We start from the raw sequence: 17,433 nt of genomic DNA, 5'->3' as shown, positions 1-17,433 counted from the left end.
GTAGGGAAAAAACTATATTTATGATCATCATAATTACATATTTTAAATTACATTATACAATTATTATAATTTTGTAGGCAATTTTTCCAGGTTATTTCTGTGTTTTGGTTTTTCAACTTTCTCTCTATGTACTTTTAGTTAATTTCTTGCTTATTTTGTTCACCTGTTTTTGAAAGAAATCAAGTCAGGTTTGCTCTGGTTTTAAGGGGTTAAAACATGAAAGGATATTCTTTATGGTATAAAAGACTTGAAGCTTCTTCAAAACATGTAACCCAACTTCTGAAATATGTAAAACTTCACTCATACAGAACATGGAAACGGAAAATGTGAGTAATCAGAGTGAAGCCAGGTGTGAAAACAGAAACACCAGGTAGAATATGGGTACAAGGTGAGCATGAAAGGGGGCACTGAGATGGGTCTGACCAGTGTTGAATTTGGCTCACAGAGAGGAAACTGTCCGGAGTCTGAACGTGTGAGGCTAAAGACAAGAAGACAGATATCCACAGCTGGGATAAATGCAGCCGCCCCCCCCCACCTCCGAACCCAGACCACCAGACATAAACTCAGCATAATCCTGTTTGGCAGAGGCCCAAATCTACACACTGGTCACTTTTAAGCACTCTTTTGCGGAAAAACGTAGGAAAATTAATACACAGCACACAGAGCATGGCCCAAGATGATATTTTATCACATTCTAGTGAAAATATTGTAATATCAATTTGGATATTCGGAGTTAGTGGTAAGTAATGTCTGAAATACATGAAAAGATTCTTGGGTTTTAAAGATAAAAAACTACCAGCAGCTCTAAAGTTCACAAATCCACAAATAATATCTTGTTTGTTAAAGAAAAATGACATGCTGTGGTTAGGCTACCATTTTGGCAACTGGATTGGCCTAAATGTGAGAATGTGTGATGAGTGCAGGCTTTCCACTCTGCAGACATTTCTATAAGGTTGCTTCATTTCACAGTCACTCCCTGACTATGTGCACTGTAGTGGGTCATTCATTCTGTGGCCTTTCTCTGTAAGTACTCTTTTCCTGTTCTAAGTAAATAAATCATAAATGGTCAATATTTGATATATGAAAGGTTTAGACTGGGCTAGTTGGACTTAACTACAGCATGACTGGCTGTAATGGAAATATTGGTTTAAAAAATAATTCTTTGCCTTGTTTGTAAGGGGTTAGTTACAAAAAAAGAAAAAAGAAAACAGTCCTTATTTACCTCCTTAGTTCGTGAAGTGAGCTTTGACCATTACTGAACTCTTTCTAAATGGAGAGCAGACTTGTTTTTCTGAGCAGTCCCCCTCATGTAGATTGTGTGAACATGAGACTGTGGTCTAGCCAGTGTGTCTGACTAATGCTTCCACTACTGTGCATTTCTTCCGTTATGTTCAGCCCTACAGCCTCACTGCACGTTTCTCTACACGTGCCCAGGGTACTCACCCACCTACTCCCGCTCCACCTTACAAAACATGGCAAGTATGAATGATAATCACGCCACAGTTTAGATGAAAAGCAGGAGAACAGCACGGCTCTTTCAAATGACTTTCACATCTGCCCCACCCCACTTTCTGCCTCACTGGCCCCAAGTTTGCTTGACTGACTTGTCTGAGGAAGTGTGTGTACGTGTCTGTTCGTGTGTGTACGTGTGTGTGTGTGTACGTGTGTGTGTGTGTGTGTGTGTGTGTGTGTGTGTGTGTCTGTGTGTGCATATAGCTATGTGCTTTGCATCTGGAATATCTATCAGTGAGTGTACTGCTCCCATCATGACAACCAAAAGGAAAAAGATCCTTACAATAGGTAGAGTGGACACATGCACATACACACACAGCTTTAAATTACTTGTAAAATCATATAAATTATATATGGCCAATATTTCATGTTGAAATGTTCATTCCAGTTTGTATGCTAAGATAAGTGACAGCTGTATGCAGTTTTATGTGTTATGGCCAGACATGAGAATGGTATCAATCTACTCGTCTAACTCTCTGTAAGAAAAGGTATGACTTAAAAAAACCAGTCTATTCCTTTAAGTTAAAGGGAAACCTATTATGCTTTTCATTATTTTCTGTCATATATAATTTTATAAAATGATAACTTAATATCAAACAGGGCAAATGTTCAAATAATGAGGTAAACAAATTTAAAAATAAAACCTCAGGCTTCAGACTATTCTGAGTAATTTTTTTTCTACTTTCCAGATAAGCAGACGTTAGCCGGTGGTGGATTTCTTTGTATGATCACCTGCTCCAGGCAAACTATGGCAAGTGTTTTCATTAATATACTGCTACAGGTAGCTACATGCTAACATCAGGGATTATGAAATCTTGGTTCACAATGTTGTTGATTTCTCCCCAATAATTCCTCAGCTGCAACTACACTGCTACATGCAGCTACATGCTGACATCATGGAAAAATATATTCTTGGTCTGTGATATTGTTGGTTTCTCCCAGATTTTGTACCATATCCCTGCTGGAACATGTCCGGTAGTACTAAAAAGCTGTTATTGGTGATTTTTCACAGGTGACAGTGCAGCTATACTGATTTAAGGTCATTCCCTGTCTGCAATAACGTTACAGAGACTTAGAAGACCGCAAACTCTGACCAATGAGAGCAGACTGGCTTTTTCGGAGGGGGGCTTAAACAGTCCAGCCTAAACAGAGCATTCTTAGACAGAGGGTGAATACAAGCGTTCCAGTTAAGAACGTACAAGGAAAATAATATGTTTTTTGACCATTAAAGCATGTAAACATGTTTTGGTAGAAACCCAAAATATAAGTTGGAACCTGAAAACGAGCGCAATCGGTCCTCTTTAAATAATTTATATTGAAATTCTGAAACACACCTCTACATCAAATTGTGAACTGGGGCTTTAGATTTTAAATAAAAACCTTTTATCTCACATTTGAAAAGCTTAAATGTGTTATATCTATGAGTCTTGATGCATATGTGTGCTGCACGTACAATAATTCACATTTACTGAGTCTCAATGGTATGCCCATAAAGTGCAGATATGTATTATAAAAGTCTGGATTTTGGACACTGCAGCCTAAAGGACAGCTCAGGCCACAGTGTGATCCAGCTGTTGAACATGTGGTGGATCTGTCTGCTACTCTATCCACAAGAGAAAATCCGCCCTCAGCCTCCTGACATGCATCAACCTTTTCTCCCCTCGATCACTCTCCTCCTCTCAAGCCTCTTGCATACATCATGTTGGAGGCAAATCCAACTTTGGCTCAGGTTTCTTTTTGCTGTATAGCAGCAACTGTGAGGAATTCTTGTAAACTGACACCGTCGCGCCTGATGGAGAAGAGCAACCTTTACCCTGTTTAGATGTGCAATGGATCAAAAAGCTTTTAACCGCTGCATTCTGTTATTACAACTGGCTTCTGACGTCTGTGTGTTGATTCTGGATGTGTTTAGTTGAAGTAAACACACAAAGTGGTGTGGTGGGTAAAGGCAGCTGTTGGTGGTGCTCCTTTTTTTCATCCCCTCAGGAAGAAAACTTCATCATTCTTCAAAAGATTAACCCATCTAGACTTATAATCTATTTATATTTATGTGAGAGGGTCTGCAAGCAGTAGTGTGTGATTTATCCATTTGAAAATTGTTTATTTTTTCTACCTGCATTGGTTTGTGACTGAAATGCTATAACCAACTGGATATTTCTCTTCCGCAGGGGACAGTGTGGAGGATAATGCCAGCAACGCCAACTTTTCGGAGAACATTGTTAAGGACATCCCGGAAAAACTCCTATCAAACCATGAGCCTATCATTATCCTTAAATAAATGATATGCATTTAGTTATGATCATGATGACACATGCAGCGTGCTTTTCACATATAAAGGACTGAACGTGGCAGAGTTGGTTGAAAAGCCCCCACTTACAGATGATAAACAAAGTTTCCTGCCATCTTAGTGTTTGGTTCTGCTGACAAATGTATTTGCTCACACTGACTAAAAGACCAAACCCAAGCTCATAATAAAAGTGACTGTGCCTGGTTAGACAGACAAATAAAAAGAAAACCATAAAAGCATTAGAGGGGCATTAGATGCTGCATGTTAAAATGATTAACATTATTCACAACAATGAGATAGTCAACCAGCAATGCATGTTATGTGGTTCTGTGTCAGGAGTGTTGCATAACTAGCTTTCAATGGTAAGAGACAAAGCTTTTGTCTTCAGCTGGACAGTAGTAAAGACTGACATTACTTTGATAAAGCATGAGTTGACATGATTAGTCGTTAAAGAGGACCCATTATGCCCATTTCAGGTTCATACTTGTATTTTGGGTTTCTTCTGGAACATTTTTACATGCTCCAATGGTCAAAACACACTTTATTTTCCCCCTGTTGTCTGTGCTGGAACCCCTATATTCGCCGCCCTTTGTTTAGCGCCTGTCTCTTTAAGCCCCTCTCCTAAGGTCTGCTCTTATTGATCAGCATTTGCGGGTCTTCTGTACCTCACCATCCCTGCACTGAAACTGCAGGTGTTGAATGACTGTAACACACTTTCTACCTTGAAAACCACTTTTAAACACAAACAGACATGTTCCAGTAGGAATGTGATCCAAAATCAAGGAGAAGTTAATACAACGACATGAACAAATAAACCAGATATGAATGAATGAATATCTGTGACCGAGATTAGAGATTTCCCTGATGTTAGCATGTAGCAACATGCAGCAGTGTGGGCTACTTGAAGGAGTGTGTATGGGGCATACACTGTTTATAAAGATGGACAATATGACAGTTAGAGAGTAACTTTTCAATCTCGATTGCCCCCTGGTGTCTAGCTGCAGTATAGGTCCTAAAGCCTGCCCCTCCATGCTAGTGAATGGGATATAGGCCAAGCTAAAAACTCAACGTACACGCCATGTACATTTTTCCCAAAGACGGTTTTTGTCACTCAAGGTAGTTCTCATCACCTTGATGTTTGTTCAAGTGATCATCTTTATGATAAGTTCAGTTTTAATTAGTTATTTGATTCTATAAAAAGGGGATTTTCCGCCACGATTGACAGCTGTGTCAGCCAATCCATGCGCTTGCATTCAATGGGCTTCTTGCAATTGGTTGAATGGGTATTTTGGTGGGAATGCTCCCACCGCAGAGATCGCTACCGTGTAGACTCTGGCTCCGAATGACTTCACCAGCGCAAAATGGCAGTGGCTGCATTTGGGAAATTTTAACTTCACTTTAGCACAGCGGAATTAAGTGGGGAAACATTATCCATCTTTATATACAGTCTATGGTATGGGGCATACGAACTTTTAAAAAAATCTGTCATGAGCTGAAATCAGCTGTAACCAAAGTAGAAAAAACATATATTTGAAACAGAGTATTGAGAATGGTCTGAAGCCTGAAGCTTTTACTCACAGGGATTACTTTTACATATATTTACCTCATTATTTGAAACTTTGACCACCTTTGATATAAAGATCCAAAACTGCACCATTATATATCAGACAGAAAACAAGCAAAAGCATCATAAGTCCCTTTAAAATGATACCTCTGACAAGGTCCTGGTTGTGCTTATCGGGTAGCACATCTTCATATGCCAGTGCCAGTGAAAGCCTCTGTTTTCATTTATAACAGACTGATGTTTTCATGGGACTATTATTTGTGGTCAAAGCTGAACTCGCCAGAGGAAGCTTATAGTCTTATTTTCACATATTTTCATAAACTCCAATGCAGCCTCATGATGTATCTTTCACAAAAACAAAATCATTGCTGTTTGAAACAACTTTGTGACCTGTAGATGTACCCTGACATAAAGTATTGGAAAAAGACAAGGTGCCTACTAGAATATATTCCCAGTAATACAAACTCTGTAACTTTCACTTATATCATATCAACATGAACAGACACATCCCTTATACTACAAGCTCAGAGTTCATACAAAGCCCCTGGCATGCCACACTCTTCATATATCAAACATATGAGTTTTATCATCTTGAAAGCTGGAAAGCATTCACATAGAGAAATTGCGCAACTCCTCTGGCATTGACCTCTACTTGGACTGTAGCGCACATTTGGTTAGGGTGTTAACTTTCCAGATTGAGCACAGAATGTCAATTCATGCTGTGAATAAACAGAATTCAAGGAACAGTGCTGCCCATTGCTGACGTCACCTCGAGTACGGTTAAAGAGGTGTAGCTACACCTTTTCCCAATCCACTCCCCTGCTACTTGAAAGGCTACGGCCAGACCAAGGAAATATTTACAGGGTGGGGGACCAGACTGCATTAACACACTAGAGACCCTAAATACACAAGACAGACAGGGAATAAGAGGGTGCTGCTTACATGCACAGCCTGTACACGTAAGAACAATTTGAATACGGTACAGTAGTCTGTGATTAAAGATTTTAATTTGTCCTTTCTTCTACTCTTCCATTCCCATGACTCAACTAAGCAACAGAAAGACACACAGGGATTTCAGATGCTCTCCTCAGGCGTGTTGCCTTTACTAAACCCAGTAAAAATCACAGTCCAGTGCTCTGGCTGTTGTAAGGAGTCTGGCCAAAACTCCCACCCGACTTCTAGTATAAACAAACAAACTACTCTGGTATGAATGCAGTCATTAAGTATTAAAGCAACGGCCGTCTTTTGAGCTGCCAAAGAAATATTGCCTCATCTCTATCAGTCTGGTTTTCAGGACAGGGAAACCCTCCGTGTCTTTTAATAACCTTTTCTCAGACAATCTGAAATAATACCTCTGCCCTCCCCTCCCTCTCCCTTTCTCCTGTCATGTCCACAAACCCACACTGACTTTCCATCCGGTACAAAGGCGTTCTTTGCAGTCGGACAGGATGGTCTTCGCCTTCTCTGAGTCATCTCCAAAATCTCCCAGGCTGCCGAGTGGGGGTCTGGTGTGGGCAGGAATAGACTAATAGGAGCCTGGCTAAGTCATCAGTGCAAATGTTGGAGCAGACAACTCAACATTAGACGCTAACTTGTAGATTATTTCACTGGCTTCATGTAGTGGCAGATATGACTAAGTACACGTGAGAAGTGCTGTCTATTTTTTTCCAGACATGCTGATTTAGTGTCCGTTAGCCCATTTGAAAACAATTTTCATTACTAGTTGTATCCATTTAATCATACAGAGTGCAAAACACTGGATCCGGTTACAACAGCTGTTAGTAAGTAGTTATTAACTGAGCCTCTATACGATGTGTTTACTTGAACTAAATGGAGATCTGTGCATCACTTGATTAAAATCAGCTTGTACACATACTAGTTTGTACATAGAGATGAATAAAGAGCATTTATGCCCTAAAGACATCCAGCTGTAACTGTTGTTTAACTAGGTAGTCAGTTTAACTGACACTGAAGAGTTAAAGTGGTAATGGGATATGGTCTATACATCCGATAAGACACTTAATTAAAATGTTGTTCGATAATGACAATAAAATATAAAATTCCATTTCACAAAGACAAAAAAATATACCTCAAACTATGAAACAATCAGCCACTACTGTTAGACTAAATCACCAACTAACCTTGGTTAGGTTAATGTTAACTCTCACCCGAATACTACAAAAACTCTGACACATATTCACGTGTGTATAAATTAAGCAAGTTCTACCTATATTTACAAGGGATTGGATGATAAGTTTACTTTGTTTCTTGAAAGTGTAGGTTTTGGCAGTTAAATTACAGTTTCTGATGCTACAGCAACTTCCTGTTTTCAAAGATGATTCTTTTTTTTGATCCCCGCTACAGATTTACCCAATAACCCATTTACAGAGTAGCAGAGCCGTAACTGGCCAAGACATTTCTTAAAGCTCCAGTGTATAGGTTTTAGGGGATATATTGGCAGATATTGAATATAATAAGCATAACTATGTTTTCATTAGTGTATAATCACCTGAAACTAAAAATTGTTGTGTTTTTGTTCGATGTTTGATTTGAATAAGCTATTTATATCTACATATAGAGTGGGTCCTCTTCCATGAAGTTGACAATGTTGTCTTTACAGCAGCCCAGACTGGACAACCAAAACATTGTGTCTCTCAATGGGACTGGCCATTCATGTTTTTGCATCAGCCATTGTAGTATTCGAACACGATTGGCACATGGTAGCAGTTTCAGTTGGTTGCAACCTGCAAACCATCTCACTAAATTCCACATGCTAGACCTTAAAGTTTAAATTGTGCAACCACTACTTTGAAAAATAGACAGTATATACTGAGAAGTTTGCAAGGACCACGGGCAATCAGTAAATCAAAAAAAATAGGATGATGGATTTTTCATCACACAAGTTTTGGGCATTTTGTTTACGACATGTATCATAACAATGGTTAGATACATGTCGTTACAATGGCAACCCATAGCAGCTGAGAGACTGTTTAAAAGCAGCAAAATATTACCCCTCTTAATATCTAGAGACAGACAAACATTAAATTTAGTCCACTGATCTGTCTGTTTCGGTCTGGAAAGTTGGAAGGATTTGAAAAAAATACTTTGAGCTCCTTGAAGCAATTCACTGTGATAAGGTTTTTCTTTTATCCACAGCCTATCCTACTTTTTATTGTGCTGAACATCTGTTCAGGTTACGTGTGCGCACATGAACCATGAGTGGATGCTACTGGAGTGTTATTAACTACGTGATCAAGCGATCCCACCCTGGAGTTAACATTTGAGGCAGTTTATGTGCACATATCTATTTACTCTAAGTGTCCTTTATGTGTCCAGGTTTAATCATGTGTGTGTTGCTGCATGGGAACTTACCTCATCGCCGATGGCCTGGTTCCGAATGAACTTGAAGCCTGGAATGCGCTTTTGGGTGCACACCACTCCAACATCTTCTGAGTGTTTACAGTCTGACACTCCAAAGCCATTGGAGTGACACTGAGCCAGGCTCTTCTCACTGCCAGAGCAGTGCACGTTGTCTAGCCAGATACGGCCTGAAGCAGAGAGAGAGGGAAAGATATTAAGTCCCCATGACATAAAAAATACATTTTCTCAGTTTTAATCCTGTGTCCCTGTTTTTACTGATCATTTATCTCTAGATATATGCCAAATATATGTCCAAAAAATCAGTATCAGAATATTTTTTACATCAAAATACTATTATTATTATCTTTCTGTAAAATGATTTCAAATGTTTCATGGCTCATCCAGCACCCAGGGGTGTTTATAAAGCTTCATCCAATAAAAATAAGACGTTTAGCTAACCACACCGGTCATATAAAACTACACTGTTTGTGGTTTGCAGTAGAAAACAGAGCAATATGGAGTCAGATAGGAAGAGACGTGTGCTTTGGATATCAGCGGGTAAAAACTTTGTTCATTTTGCCTTTCTCCTCCTCTTTAGGGAAAGGAGAATGGTGTGTATGGCACTAACAGACCCTTCAGCAGTGAAGTCCATTCTAGCATTGTGGTGCGCTAAAATATCGGCCAACTTTTTAGTGGTCCAATCAAATGCAAAGGATTTGACTTAAATCCCTCTTGTATTTCTACACTACTCCAATATACAATTTCACTAAGAAATATGTCACAGAACAGAAGCTGAAGAAGCTCTAACTTCTGTTTCATGGGGATTTGGGCAAATGGTTATATTTGTGCTGCTTTCTGGGACTGCAGGACTTTGGGGGTTTCTTAAAGTTTTTGGGGGGAGCTTTTATGCCTTTGATGAATAGGAAAGACTTGGTGTGAAAGCGGGAGAGACAGAGGGGCGACATGCAACAAAGGGACGAGGCCAGAATCGAACCTGCGGCGAGGACACAACCTCTGTACATGGGGCACCCGCTCTAGCCATTGAGCCACCGGACACCCCAGGACTTATTTTCTAATGTATGATGTGGGTTAAATATGCACGTTGATATTTTATGACATTTATATTCCAATGTGTGGTTGACCCTTGCTATCAAAAGTCAAACCCCTTACAAGTGCAGCACTGGTGCAACACTCTTTCCACTGAGCCAGCCCCAAGCTTCAGCTCCCAATAACTTTGCCTAATATGGGATCCATTTGCAATAAAATATAAATAGGACCATGTCAACTTAAACCATGTCTCACACCCTTTTGTCATCAATGTCAGCATTTCCACAGACGTCCAGTCAAATGGACAGTAAATCTACTCACGTGGAGATGCAGTGTTTGGTCTCCAGCTTAACCTGACGCATTCTTTCAGAAGAAAAATCTGCTCAGTAAAATGTTGTCATGGCTGAAGCGGATCATCTGCCATCCAGCTGGCTGTTATAAACCAGCCATGAGGGAAACCGCAGAACAGTGACCATGGAAACCACCAATGGACTGCTCATCATTCTGACAGTCTCAACATGTTGCAGAGGAACATCCTGATCATACCAAGAAAGTGACTGCATGTTATATGGTCACATAGCCAGCTCCTGCCAGACAGATGATTACCTCTGGAACACTTTCATAACAGGAGCCAAGTCCTCTGGTGCTAAACTACAGCAGAGTTTCCACGTGAGAACCAGCTTTGTCTCAGTAATCCTTTGTCTAAATAACTAGTCAGCAATGCCAGCTGTGATGAATCTGGATTGGTGTGTTAAAACTATTATTCCCAAGTCTTATGGGAATGTAACAGGGAGCAGAGTGCACAAGGGAGCCATGATTGGGCTTTTATTGGCATTTTAAGCCAGCCACTCAAAATTATAACAAACTGTACAGAGCACATTGTTCCTAAGAAGATCTAAACAAGATGAATTTTGTCCAGCTGCATCTGGTCCTGTTTGGAGTTGTAGCTTGAAGCATAAATGTTTTTAATATTTCTTTTACACAAACATGTTTTCACAACTGCAAATAATAGCTGTGTAAGGGCATCTGAGGATGCCATCAACATCCCTGCAGGAAAAACGCTCTGTATCCAAAAGGGATGTCCTTGAAATTGTTATGTAGTCGTGTCTTCAATTAAAACCATTTGGTGGTTTCTCTCACTGGTGTATAAGTCATCATGATGGGAAATGGAAAATGCTCTTGAACACTTTTATAGCCACGTGTTTCCACCAACAACAAGAAAACACAGATAGAAGTAGTTTCCATTCAAGCACATGCACACAGCTGTATCCTGACCTCAGATAATCTCCTTTCAAAATGATGCTATTACAGATTAAAAACTTACTGACAGGAAATCTTTACTTTAAATGTTTGGTAATTATTTAATGATAATTGTGATGATTTTTTTGTTAAAGAATAAACTTCCTGCTCCTCTTCTCATTAAAAAAATGCAACTCAACAACATTCAAAGTGAAGCAAATGTCACTTTGAGCCCCAAATCTTTATATATCTACGACAGTTTCCAAAATACAGTGCAAACAGATGTCTGTCTGCACAGCCAGTGCAGGCATGTGCATCAAACTGAATGTAAATTGCTTCTTGTAAAATGTTATATGCATGCAACATTATATGCATGGGGTGTATCACTTCATATATGTTATTTTAAACTGCTATAATTACTGTGGCGTTTTGGGAAGCAAGTCACAAAGTTAATTACTTTACTTTTGAAGTGGCTGGCTGAATGTGGCCCGACCCAGTGGGAAAACATGTGCCGTTAACAAGGGACACTGAGTTAATTAACAGCTACCAACTGACGTTTATCACCAGCAGCCAGCAGCTTTTGCACGTACAGACTTGGGAATCCCATCAGTGTTTTTACAGTGACGAAGGAATTCATACAGGACAAAGTGAAGGAGATGAGATTACGTCTGCGTCTGGTTTACACTCCCAGTATTCCAGTCCACCCCCCATGCTCAGAGCCGATTGGTGCGTCTCAGTTCTCCTCTAATGGGGAAACCAGTGCCTGAGGGGATTAGCAGTCAGACGGGAGGAAACGTGTACCTTATTCAAGGATTTCCATGGAATATATGAAACTGTATGAAGAAATGTACAAACTTTCCGTGTGTGTGTGGTTTGTCGGTTTCCTGAGCATGACACCCTATAACTCTCACCTCAGTTCCGAAACCACTGGATAGCATAATTTTGGGTTTGATTAGAAAATACAAGACTCTGACCAAATCCTGGAGACCAACACAGTTCTAATAAACTCCATGCTAGTTTTCTTACCTTCTCCTTTTCCATATTTGGCCGAGGGCAACCACGACTCAGCATTCATGAAGCCGAGCTCTCTGCACACTACTTGAGCAGCGGAGATGGAGAAGTCATCATCACACACCGTCCCCCACTCTCCATTGTAGAAAACTTCCACCCGACCCTCGTAGTGTTTCCGCTTCTCCCCGGCTAGACGTAGCTGGATTACAGGGGGGCTAGAGACTGACTGGGCGCTGCACAGTGTCAATGTGCACAGTAAGGTGGACAGGAGACAGTGGATGGCAACTGGGCGCAGCATTATGCAGGACGATGGAGGACAAGACAGTGATCTAGGGGGAGTTAATAAGACAAAAGACCATAAGCATCTGTAATAGAAGCTGTGCTGAGCTGTGCTTTTTGAATATTTCTGAATGAGGTGGACTTTAAACGTAACTTTTTCCAATACCAAAGGGTTAAACTGAGGGCTGCATGCTGCAGAGGCAGAGAGTAATTTGTGGTGAGTCGTAGTTTTGCCCATAATTTGAGCAAGTGTGCAGTTTCAGTATGAAGTCTTGTGCAGTAACAATTTGGTTTGGCCATCATCAGCTCCCAGAAAACCTTCACTGGCCTCTATGCAACCACAAGTATAAACTTGTGAATCCCTGAAAGAATTCACCACAGTTTTACAGTATATTAAGCAACCAGTGAAAATACATTTGACTGCCAATAATAGAGAGAATAAAGCGAGTTTGGAAAGGTTAAGGTGAGAACGAAGGTTGGGTTGCTGTGACAAGGATTCCTCTCTCTGTCAAACTGCCTAATGGAGAGCAAATGTGGGCTCCTGCAGGGTTGGGCGCTGCCTCCCTCATCTATCTGCTGATCTGTGCCTGGAGGCTGTGCAACAGCGGTTCAGAGGGAAAGTTGACTCCATATTTTAGGGGTAAACCATGAAAGTGTCAATGAAGGGCCCAGAAGCCCCCAAGGAGGAATTTTCCTGGAGGAAAGGGAGGGAAGGAGACCTCAGCGTCTTTACTGTGTTGAAGCGGAGTGGATGCTTTCTGAGTTGACGTCATGGTAACAGCCAAACAAACTGCAGAGTTTACATGCTTGAAAGAACCCCCTGCAGCAGCACACAGTCAATGAAATATCACACTGTGTCAGATGTTACTCGTGGTCATCTGAAACATCTGGTTTACCTTCTAATCAAAGTTCAGCAGAGGAAGGAGCTACTTTAATTTGGCCAGCAAGTGAGAGTGACAGAATCAACAATATGTAGACTACTACTGTCTCAGATTTATGAAACACTTGAATTGTTTACAAAACCAGTGGAGACACACCCACCCCCAACAGAAGAATGTCCACAGCTGACACTTTCTCAGACTCATATTTACAGCAGCTTGTAAATGGATAGTGTAACAATGCAAAATGTCTCAAACATGTGGTCTTGCATGAGGACAATGAGGCCAAATAATAACTGAAAGCTCTCTGTCAGTGAAAGGTAGCTATATATAGGCAAATCAACTGAGAAATGCAACACTCCACATGCTGAATGTATTTCTTTCTCAGTCAAAGCCAGTCCTCTTGTATAGTTTATTGTTGAATCCAGAAAAGCACAAATCAACCATCAAGTGCCTGTTAAGCCCTGGCCAGCACAGCTCCCAATATTCACAGTGAGTGACAAAAGGAAGACCTCATCCTGAGTCAGCTGAGTCCTGCAGCCTCTTTAGGAAATTCCTTTACAATCTGCACCAGAGCAAGGCATACATAGTAGAGAAACGCTAATTCCTTTTACATTTGGGGATGTTATTTGGGTATTAAGGTAATGCAGCACACTGTAGTAGCCCATGTTCTGATAATGATAACTTTTGGGGGATATGACATTTTCATTTTAAACACACAGTTGATTGAACATACAATAAAACTAGTTTTAATAGGACAAAGATGCATACATTTATAGCATTTCATGTTTTAATTCGCCCAAATAGAAAAAAAAAACCCTACACTTTGCAGAAGGTTAGTTAAGTCTCACACGTGCGAGATCTTATCTCCGGTTGACGAGCCTGACATTAGAAATCTTAGAGGTGAGAGGAAACACTTACTTTGACAGACGGAGAACAGGCAGTAAACTCTTCTCAAGACGCAGATTTTGAAGTTTTCAGCTTGGTGGAGAGGATGAGATGTGAAGCAGCGGTTCTTTGTCCCTTTAGTACTCTTCCTGGCTGTTTTCTCTGCTCCCCTCACAGCTGGCCGCGCGCTCCCGGCCCACTCCTCACCACGCGGAGTAGCCAATGAGAGTCCGCCTCAGCATCCTGGACCCGCCCACCTCAGCCCAATCACCAGGGTTACAAAAACACACTGCAGGCGCTCGGGACCATGGACGAAAGGTAGTAAATTATATTCAATGACATCTTACGGCTTTATATAGCCTCAAAGGGAGGACTGACACTCGTTTAGTGTTTGAATCAAGAAGTTTATTATTTACTGATTGTGGAATTTTGTTTGTTCATTAAAGCATAATTACAGCTAAAGGGATCTTTATTGCACTTTCCATAAGAAAGAAAAACTTTTTTTTTCTTTTTTTAAAACCGGGCTGACGACGAATGTTTACCTAGAGCATATGCAATCATTACATAACAACCAAAACTGACCGCAGAGCTCAAAATCACAGCTCACTGAATACTAGCGGTTTTTGTTTTTTTTTGGCTAATGACTCAAATGCCTGCTTTATAGTAGATACTGCTGATTTCACATCGACTATTCTCAGATCATTCGGGATGGTTTATAGAAGTGAGACCAATGTGAGTTAAAGTCATATGTGTGACTTTCTGATCAGTTATCTCCTCATCTGTATTTAAAAAGTATAGCATTCTGATCATAATCATATCTGACAACCATAATCTTTTCAGAGGGAGGTCCACGAAGCAAAATCTTTTCAGATGGAGGTCCATGACCTAATGTGTATCAATCTAGGGGTCCTTGACAGAAAAAAGGGTTGAGAACTACTGTGTTAGATCATTGGTTTGGCTCGCCTATCCATAAAGACTGTATGCGTTTCCAGTAAACAAGCTCTGTCAAGTCCACTGGCTTTCTTCCCACCATACCAAAGGTGACTGTATAGACAAGACAACAAAACAAAGAGAGACATTTGTTTTCTTAAAAGCTTGTGGACAAAATCAGTGATAAAATGGTAGTGCATATTTTCACAAAGGAGAACCAAATGTACTCAAATTCAGATGCAACCAAGTGACACATAGGCTAGAAATTACATATAAGGAGCAAAGCTTTCCAGGCTGTATGTGATCCTTCCCACTTAACCCTCAAGGAGGCATTGTAGACAAGTAAAAGGCCTTTACACACTAGAGGCCAGACATCTTTTTTTTCCCACCCAAAATCTGTACAGCAATTTGCTCTTGTTGATGCTAAATTATTCATCAGTCATTGTGTGTTGTTTTGACAGCTGTGTTATGACGTAAAGAACTTTTTACACATTTTGGACAATATGATTATGAATTAACCAAATGCCATGCCTGATTCTCCAGACTGATCTGTCAGAATAAACTCTGCCTAAGGCACCAGAAGGACAAACCCTGCGTGGTGGCGTGGTGTTAAAGGACACCACCATGTGGTAAGAGTGTTCCAACAAATATGTCCGATGTGTGAATACAATTAAGAACATGAACTACAAACCATATATAATAACAGTTAAGTTTCACATTTACTGACATAAATGACATCAAACATGAAGAAATGACTAAAATTAGCCTGAACTTGTTTTAGATCGCTCCAGTTACTTACTTCAACTTTTCTGCTAAGTTGAGCCTTTTGAGGCCTCTATACTACTCCACTTCAATGATTGAATAGAATGAAATTTCACATTAACCTTAAAAAACCCCAAAAACTAATGCATGTGCATAGATTTATTCAGTATTTTTTTGTATGTTGGTTAAAAGTCACACATTTGACCTCTCTAACAAGATAACCGTTTCTAGTCTCCGTCTGCTGTATCTGTTACAAACAGATTTTGATTTCCTTCTTCATGGTTTTACACGGAGACACGAGTTTGTCCATCTGGTGGCACCCAGAGGCCTCAACAATAAAAACTTCAAACATGTTTGGCTACTGGGCCGTGTTTTAGAAAGCATCTGGGATTTAATGAGGATGAGCCCTTGTTTTGTCTGAGTAAACATCATTAAGTTACCTGTTGTTGTGGACAATGAGGTAATGAAAACAAGCAGTCAGCCTGCTCTTCGGCTAAACCAGGGGCGTAAAACTCCTTTTAGTTTATGGGCCACATACAGCCAAATTTCATCTTGCATTGGCCTGACCAGTAAACCCATTGCATAATAACCTACAAATAACAACACCTAAAAAATGTCCCCTTCTTTTAGCTTATAGAAGTACGTTTTAAACGTCTGAGATGTCTTAAGAGAACTGCAATTTCAGCAATCGCTGTTTTCCCACATTTAGCCAGTCTACCACTCATTTTTCCATACATTTCCACTCCTGTGTAGTAATGCTGACATCAACGCACCAGGCTAAAGTGGAAGATATTGAGGAGGTAGTTTAAGTTATCTTACTAACCATTTAAATATCAAATGCTTTGGCTGTGCCTTAGCAGCTGGGTCCCATCAATATTGTTTTAAGATAACGGTGTGATACAGATTCTTTGGACTGAAGATGCTGTTTGACAATATTCTGCACAATCTTAAACACACAATAAGTGTTTATTGTTATTTCAGAGGACTGTTTTTGGTCAGAGTGGACAAGCCTCTGAAGCAGAATTTTACACAAAAAAAGGCTACTCACTGTTTAACTCGCTCATGAAACCTGACACCTCTTAGTCTTCACAAGTGCATCAATATTAGGTGTGCAAAGCCAACCAGTGGGCCAGACAGGATCCTCTGACCGGCCGGCTCAGGCACGGGGGCTGTGTGTTACGCCCCTGTGCTTAACTGATTCATTGTGTAGTTAACTGTTAACAAAACAAACAGATGAAGGTATACAGGAGAGATTTTTTTTCTTCTGTCAGTCAAAAATGTGATCAACAGTTCTGCTCTCACCCAGCTGAGCAGGAGGGTTTGTCTTTGTAGTCAAGTTGCAACAGAGCAGAGGGACGTCAAAGCAGAACAAATACACAACTGCAGGTCTAGTGCTGATAGAAGTCCCAGTTAAAGTACGCTAGTTGTGATTTTTGTAATGTACAGTGCAAAAAAATGTAACCATATTTGTGATTTTTCTTTTCAATTTGACATTGGAAATGAATATTAAATGGTTAATTAATGGACAGCTGCTCACAACATCACAGACATGCCATTGTTGGGGATATGAGCAAAACAGTCAGGTCATGACCTGACTGTTTTGTTCACATTCATGACGACATTGTTGTGACTCCACTGCTGGTGGAGACTACAGCCTGTTCACTCACAAACAATAT

At 40.3% G+C, this 17,433-nt stretch overlaps 1 protein-coding gene across 1 annotated transcript in view; it reads right to left on the bottom strand.

The window, feature by feature from the left end:
- LOC121954272 (lysyl oxidase homolog 2A-like) overlaps nucleotides 1-14,291 on the bottom strand; it is a 42,078-nt gene extending 27,787 nt beyond the window's left edge. Inside the window, exons 1-3 of the mRNA XM_042501650.2 lie at nucleotides 14,099-14,291; nucleotides 12,036-12,349; nucleotides 8,736-8,911 (exon numbers count right to left, since the gene is read on the bottom strand). Coding sequence (XP_042357584.2) covers nucleotides 8,736-8,911; nucleotides 12,036-12,318 — 459 coding nt within the window. The 5' untranslated portion in view covers nucleotides 12,319-12,349; nucleotides 14,099-14,291. The remainder of the gene's footprint in view (nucleotides 1-8,735; nucleotides 8,912-12,035; nucleotides 12,350-14,098) is intronic.
- Between the last annotated feature and the right edge of the window lie 3,142 nt (nucleotides 14,292-17,433).

The sequence above is a fragment of the Plectropomus leopardus genome, chromosome 2 (assembly GCF_026936395.1).
Source record: "Plectropomus leopardus strain MGB_pleo_1.0 chromosome 2, ASM2693639v1, whole genome shotgun sequence".
NCBI lineage: Eukaryota > Metazoa > Chordata > Actinopteri > Perciformes > Serranidae > Plectropomus > Plectropomus leopardus.
This window is presented reverse-complemented; position numbering and strand designations above follow the sequence as displayed.